General features: G+C 40.4%; 1 protein-coding gene across 1 annotated transcript in view; it reads left to right on the plus strand.

The window, feature by feature from the left end:
• The first annotated feature begins 1,779 nt into the window (after positions 1 to 1,779).
• Positions 1,780 to 7,659, plus strand: part of ARL6 (ADP ribosylation factor like GTPase 6) — a 19,433-nt gene continuing 13,553 nt past the window's right edge. The window contains exons 1-3 of the mRNA XM_027908082.1: positions 1,780 to 1,951; positions 4,425 to 4,486; positions 6,168 to 6,236. Coding sequence (XP_027763883.1) covers positions 1,829 to 1,951; positions 4,425 to 4,486; positions 6,168 to 6,236 — 254 coding nt within the window. The 5' untranslated portion in view covers positions 1,780 to 1,828. The remainder of the gene's footprint in view (positions 1,952 to 4,424; positions 4,487 to 6,167; positions 6,237 to 7,659) is intronic.

A 7,659-nucleotide genomic window follows, 5' to 3' on the forward strand; every position in this document is an offset into this window, starting at 1 on the left:
GATAAAGGTTTATGGAGTTTGCTAACAAGCTCCTGGACCAGCCTCTATCTTAAATAATTTTGGAACATGTCTGACATGTTGTAGACTAAATTGTAGGCTATCACCTGGCAAAAAAACGAAGGAACCTGTGGCAGCTGTAATTGCTGTAACTCTTCACAGCTGAGGAAAAGACTGTGAGAAAAGAGGCAAGAAGTCAAGGGTACCTTTTTTCCCATTGTGTTCTTAAATAACAGTTGTGCCAACTGTTAGGAAAATTTGCTAGAAAAACATGGCTATAATTAATATGTTGCTGGGAACTGTTGTGCATTTAGGCTTTTGGATTTAAAAGTGAAGCCCTGCCAGTATTTTCAAGTGCTTGTATTTTCTCCTTTTTCACTTTCAGAGTATCTCCAGTGTGTTTTTTTGTTTTTTGGACCTCGTGCAGAATATATAGATAAGGCTCTCGATTGGACAACAAAGTAATGTGTTTTGGAGGAGGGTTTTATCAGGTTAATTTGATAATAAACAGCCTTAATCTGCTTTCAGAGTTAGAAAGCAACGTGTTAGAAAACAAATGGGACATGAAGAGAGTTAGGCTGAGGGAATTGCTGTAACTAATGTTGGGCTTGTTTAACATGTTGGTGACTGTGTGGCTGTACTGCACAGTGACTGGTAGGTCACTACCTGTCTTGAATCAAAATGCAAAGCTCTGAAAAGGATCTGTATTGAAAAAGATCCTGTAAAAAAAGGTGGTGGCTTCTGTGACTTTATTAAATGCAAAGCTTTAAAATTGTTAAAAAGTGGTTAAACCTCATTTTGTAATTAGCTAGTGAAGAAGTGAAGACTTGTTATTGATGTTGTTTTTTTCCTTTTCACCCTCCTGCTATGATTTTCTGGGGTCATTAAGCTCTCAGCCTGAGTCATCTAGTGCTGCGTGTTTGTTCTTTATTAAGAGAAAAAGCAGCCTTCACCACTCCAGAAGATTCCTCTGACCTGAATTAAACGCCTTATTACTGAAGGCATCTCAGATATTTCAGTTGTCTGACTGCTGGAATTATGTCTGGTGGAATTCCTTCAGGGTAGACGAGGGTTATCCCCTTTGCCCAGTGTGCTCAGCCGGCTGTTGCAAGGGCACACGTGATGGGAGCTCCTCTGAGTGTGCCACTGCCAGGTAACTGCAGACAGTGCCTGGGCAGCAGCAGGAGTTTGGCACCTACCAGGCATGTGGGTGAACGTTATGGTGTGTGGCTTCCTGTCTGCTGGATCTGTTTTAATCAGCTGCTGCTTGTAGTGAATGAGGACTTGCTAATTTGTACGTGTCAATATTGGCTAAACCTCTCAGAATCGGAGTTGGAATTGAATTAACGGAGGGTACTTTATTTACTTTTTTTTTCAACTTAATTTACTGAACCCTGAGGTAAGTAATGTAGCAGGTGCTGGAGAAGGGAAATACTGTTCCCTTTTGCACAATCCTGTTTTATTTGTTGTCTGGATTATGGGCTGCTGACAGTGTGAGTGAAGTGCGGTGGTGCTCCTTCTCTCCGTAGTTGCGTGTGGTGGAAGGGCAGGAGGCGGTGGTGCTGCTCCTGTTGGGGCTGCCCAGCGAATCAGGGGCATGGTGTGACACGGACAGGCTATAAACAGCCGGCGTGCTCTGGAATCCAGGCCTCTGGCAGTAATCAGCTTACCCTGCCCGTGTTTGTGCGGTGGCTCACTCGCACCGGCCTCGGCAGTGTCAGGGCTGCTCGGGACATGCCCAGCCGCCCTGTGCCCGGACAGCTTTGCCAACAGCCATTTCCCGCTCTGCTCCCTGGCCAGCAGGTGATCCCTGCGCGTCCGAGCCGCAGCCATGGGCCTGTTTGACAAGCTGGCGGGATGGCTTGGGCTGAAGAAGAAGGAGGTTCACGTTCTGTGCCTTGGCCTGGACAACAGCGGCAAAACAACCATCATCAATAAACTGAAACCCTCAAATGTGAGTAGCGTCCTCAGGTCACTGCTGCTGTGTGATTGAAACGGCGCTTGCGTGCTGTTAGACTAGATGTGACCGTGGAGAGCAAAGTTCAAAATCGCTTTTTGATTTAGCACGGTGGAAAAAACATATTTTAAGAGTTTCCAACTAAAACTAAGGGTAAGCATCCACATGCATACTGTAGACACTTTTCCCAAAAAACTCGCTGTTCATGTGGCACGTTTGTTTTTTAGTAAGGAAGGGTTTATGATGGCTGAAATCAGGATCTGGAATAGTTTTCTTAAGTCACTTAAATAATTGCTACAGGATTGCAGTGAGGTCGAGCATTTGCAATACATTACGAGTGATGTCAAACATTTACCATTAATACAATTAATAATAACTTGTCTACCTTTATCATGCTTATTTTAGTCTCTGCCTGAAAAATATTAAGTACATAATAAATGCTAAAACAAGAAATAATAAAGTAGGAAGTAATGCAGATAATGCACATTTAAGGAGAACTTCACTATTTTTAAAGCAGTATTATTTTCAAAATAAGTAGCATTTAGTTCTTGCAATTCATTCATCCAGTGAAAATTGTTTCAGGCCACTAGGATGGCATAGGGTTCTGAGCAAAAGTGAAAGTATGGGGACCTTATTTACATGTAAGTTTATGAGATATAAATGAATTTTGGTAGGCATGTTCAAAGCCAAAGGCTTGTGCATCTTGGTTATATACACCTGGGAAACTGATTTTGCTGTTTACATCAGGACACAATATTTATTTTATTTTTTTATTTTTTAAGTATTATATAACTTTTCCTGAAGAGAAACAATGGGCATTGTTTACGAAAACACGACATGGCGAAGAGTCTGTTACTCTTCCATTCCTGGCAATTATTCTTCCACAGATAATTGATCTGATGTATAAACAAAGACTATACTTGCTATCTGTTGCCAGTTGTTTTGGGGCAATGCTACAATTTGTACCAGGCAAATTGTATATTTATGTAATGTTGGATACCTTTATCATAGTGGGTTGTCACGTCATGCCTTCAGCAGCAAAGGATTCCTAACTAGAGCTGAACCCAGACAACAAGATTGATCCCAATAATTGGCATTAGAGAAGGGCCCAAGGGCATTACACAAGTAGAATAAATACAATTTTTTGCTTTGCTGTAAATGGAATAATGAGAATTTACTTCTAAATGCTTTCATTTAACGTGCTGCTTTAGGAGGGTGGCTTTGCATGCAGCTTGTACGAGGCCTGCCTTTGCAAGCATGGCAGAACCTTTGGCATGCAGCAAATGCCATTAGATCAGGCTTGATAAAATTGTTTATTTTTAGTAAGTTCAATGGGTAGGTGATTCTGAGCTCTGGACCAACCCAGCCTGTTTAGGAAGAGCTGCTGCTTTTCCCCACGAGCAATATATTAGGTGTCTGGCAAATACAAGTGTTTCTCCATTTGCTTCCAGTGATTTCCTCTGGTCCTGCTAAATACATTTGGAACAAATGTTGAAGAAGTAACACCTACTCCACACAGATTTCCCTGGTGCCAGGAGTGTTGGCTGAGCTATTTACAGCGGTGGGGTTGCCATTTTCCCAGGGTACCTGCAGGTGGATAAACTGAGCTTCCTTCACTTGAATGCAAGGCGTCAAGTGCTTGTAGCAGTGGTTTAATAAGGGGCTCTGGAAGGTCTGTGAAAGGATTGCATGTCACTTTCTCAGGCAGCTCTTGATCTAAGGGATGTGACCTTTGTTCCTGCTCAATATTGATGCTTCTTAAAGGAGCTGTTCTCCTCTCCCAGCGTAGCTGAGAGGTTCCTTGGCCAGCTCAGTAGTAAACCTGTTTATCAGATGTATGTGTTAATGATGCTGTAGGTCACTGCCCATCCCTCTGGTAAATCCTGGTGTCTTCCACGGCGCTGGGATTCGGGTAGAACTGGTCAGTGAGTCGTGTGTGCTGTGTCATTGCCAAGGTCAGATGGACTCCTGCAGCGTGAGGAGAAGCTCTCAGTCTGGCCAGCCTAATATCTTGATAGGCATGTGCCCTCCTTTAGCTAAGAGGCTTGGGGTATTGTGCAGGCTTGTTTGGGTTCACATTGTGATTTCCAAAGTTCACCAACTTTGACCTGAGTCATAACCTCCAAGCTGTTGTCTTCCATCTTAACCTCTCTCCTGTTCATTTCTAGGTTATAGCCACACTTGCATGTACAGGTAGACTGATGTCAAGGGTGGAATCTCACCCTCAAAGCTAAAGTGCCTTCAGTCCTGTTGTCCAGTAGTGTTCACTGTATTTCCTAGAATATACAAAATGTTGCTTTTGAATTACTTTATTTTTCTGACAACTTTTTAAATATAAACTATCTGGATTTGTAGAAATTTTTTTTTCTATTGCATAATTTGGGTAAAAATAGATCTGTAATGTATCACATTTCAAATACATTTCAGTATTTACATTCTTTAACATGACTGGGCTTTCTTTCCTTTAAAGGCTCAAACTCAGGACATCGTCCCCACGATAGGATTCAGTATAGAGAAATTCAAGACTTCAAGGTAATACTTTGTTTCTTTTCTCTTCACTTAGCAGGAGTGATGATTATACAACAGTTGGACGTGATGAGCTCTTTTAGTGGGCTATAACTTGATTAGAATGTGCTGAAATGCTGTAGTACCCACGAGCGCTAATCATGATCTAGGACTGTGTTAGAATATATTGTGTGTTTTGTGCTGCTGTAGAACTGGGTGTGTGTAACAATATTTTTAAATGGGAGAAGTTTTTAGTTTTTTGCAATAGTGTGTCCAAGCATCCGATTCCTGTGTTAAGAATTCCCAAACAGGGCCCTGTTACAGACTGGAGGAGAGACAGTAGCTTAGGGGGTGGGCTGTATTCCACTCAGTCTGGTAACCTGTGCTAAGGACTCTCCCTGGAATTACCCTGAGCACAGTGCAGTGTAATCCCATTAAATGGAAAATTAAATGATGGCTACAGCATTAGCAATGTAAGGATGGCAGGAGCAAAGGCCAGGGAACAGAGGAACAAGTCATCAGTTGAAAGAAGACTTAAGATTTAGATAAGCAGTGTCATGGCACAAAGTTATTTCAAGGAGGGAACATAATTTTGTTCTTCTTTAGCCTTCTCTGTGTATATTTAATGTGAGCAGTCAGTCTTCAAACCAAGCAGCCTTACTGGGTGAGAGATCTGCCAGAAAATTGTTTATTCCTTGAGCTCAAGTGTGGGACCCACGGGTTTCACATTTCGATAGGAGCCCCAGCAAGTGTGTTCTGCCTCAGGGAAACACATCACACAGGTTTGGGATTTGGCTGTCCGAGAATAAATTGATTAAATTGCTTTCCTTTATTCTGATCCTGTGATGGGAGAGATGACAACCTGTAAACACACTGCATAGAATAATACTTTATTTAAAAAAGCCTAAACAAACCTAAAAAAAACCCTAAACCCCTGACAAACTCACAACTGGAGAATCAGCTGATGTCTGGACATAGAGCTGAAAGGATGGCTGGAGAGCTTCCTTTTCTAAATCTGCTCATTTTGGGGTGGCCTCCACTCAGGGAGCTATTTGCAACTACCCAAAACAGAAAACACTGAAGTTGATGTCACCTCTGTAGACATTTCAGGAGTGGATCGGATTTTTTTATATTGTTCTTTAAGTTGATTTGCTTTATGTGGTGTTTGAGTGAAAGCTCAAACTTGCAAAGAGTACTCTTTGTATCTTGGTCATCTGAGCTCACTTGTTATTACCAGTATGTGGTTTGGGGCTTTTTTTCTGAAGGTGGATGGGTTTTTTTTTAATCCTTTCGTTTTGCATACACTTGTGCCTCTCTAGGGACACAGTTTGAGACAGGCTGTGGATTTTAAATCGTGGTTCATCTGAATTTCATTTATTCATTATAAACAATATTTGATATGATAGAGACAGAGACTGAACGGGATCTTATTTTGTGCTTCATGTAACTTTAAATAATTGGCTCACTTCTTTTATTCAGATAATAAAGAAACACATTTCCCGTTGTGAAATATTTCTATAATAAGACTGCAAAACTGACTGGGATTCTTTGAAGGCAGATAGCATAACCAGAGTTCCTTTGGGAGTTTGTCTCAATTGATTAGGATTCAAGTTTATCTGGCTTTTTTCTGCCAGGGTAGCAAAGAAAATAGTTTGGGTCTGGGTTTTGTTCTTTATTTCTGTCCCTCACGCTCTTCTTTCCTTTGCAGTTTGTCTTTCACAGTGTTTGATATGTCAGGTCAAGGGAAATACAGAGACCTCTGGGAGCATTACTACAAGTAAGCCCATCATTTATTGTAAAGCACTGCTGTTCACAGTGACTGTTGTGGATGTTGTTGAAACAGGAGTATCATCATATCTAGTGGTTAGAAATGACTCACAGAAGACTTAATCCTGGTGTTTGACAGAAGGTAATTCTGGATAAATACACTTTTCTTTCTGTTTTTAAGACATAACAGTTTTTCTCTGCTGTTATTCAGTGTGCTTTTGGGGATGAATTGTTGGCTTCAAGACGGGGGGAACATACTAGAGGTGGGATTTAAATGCTGAAACTTGAAAACCAATCCTGTAAGAAAGCTGAAGATGAGTTAGGTTTCCAACTTTGCAGTGTTCCTATAAGTAGGTGACTTAAAACCTAAAAGATACTGGCTGATGGCTGAGATTTTAGAGGTGAGGGAAATGAACCTCAGAGGATAAGGCACATGTACCTCAGAACCTGAAGAAACATTCTTACATGTTATTTATTGAGCAGGATATTCACTGTGCTGTATAACACACGTGATATTACCTTATTGGTAATAGAAACAGAAAATGGTGTATTTTCTGTTTTTCTGGCTTCTCGTGAAAATTGAATCCCTGTTTATGTTGTCTCACTGCTATTACCTGACCCTAATCTAAATAAGGTGAACAGTACTAAACCACACAGAAGCAGCTTGGAGAAAAGTAGAACAGAGAAAATCTGGAGATTATAATATTAATTAAATATGAATATTTAATGTGATAGAGCTTATAGTATTTTTTAATTGCCTCTTCCTCCTGTGCAAAATATGCTAGCAGTTTGAAAAGGTGTGGCTAGGAGATCATTGCTCAGGAGTGTGAGATGAATGTCTCCCAAATCTTTGCCTTTCAGTAACTGCTGCCCTCAGGCTGCTCTCAAAATGCAGGCAGAGTGCTTCATAAGCAAATCATTTTTGTGATGGCTGTATTTAATGCTGTAACTCCTCCCTTGTGTGGCATAAACAGCTTTTTCATCTCAACAGTAAGGGAGTTTTTTGGGTTATGCTGACAGTGAAATGTGCACTTGTACCCACCTCATTCCTGATCCAGTGCAGTAGGCACATATTCGAGATTATCTTCTAAGAATAATATTTAAATATTTTTTAAAAATTTTATGAATACAATAATAATAATATAAATAAAACTACAAAATGGAAATGAAATCTGATCAAGTGTTAAAGTAATTGCCTTGAGGTACTTGAAGTTTGCACTTTTCTTCTATTTGGCTTGAAATGTCTTCTAGGACATTGTCCTGCACTTGTCTTAAATATACATACAGTCATATTGTATTCTTATCACTTAGTGAAGTTATTTTTTGATAGTAAATACATTCTACTTCTCTTGATTCCTTTAGAAAAAATACTCTGTGATCATAAAAATAACTTAGGCATTTTCAGCTAATATAGGAGTGCTTTATTTACTGTT

The sequence above is a fragment of the Empidonax traillii genome, unplaced genomic scaffold (assembly GCF_003031625.1).
Source record: "Empidonax traillii isolate 1590-97213 ecotype Southwest subspecies unplaced genomic scaffold, ASM303162v1 scaffold1608:size196868, whole genome shotgun sequence".
Lineage (NCBI taxonomy): Eukaryota > Metazoa > Chordata > Aves > Passeriformes > Tyrannidae > Empidonax > Empidonax traillii.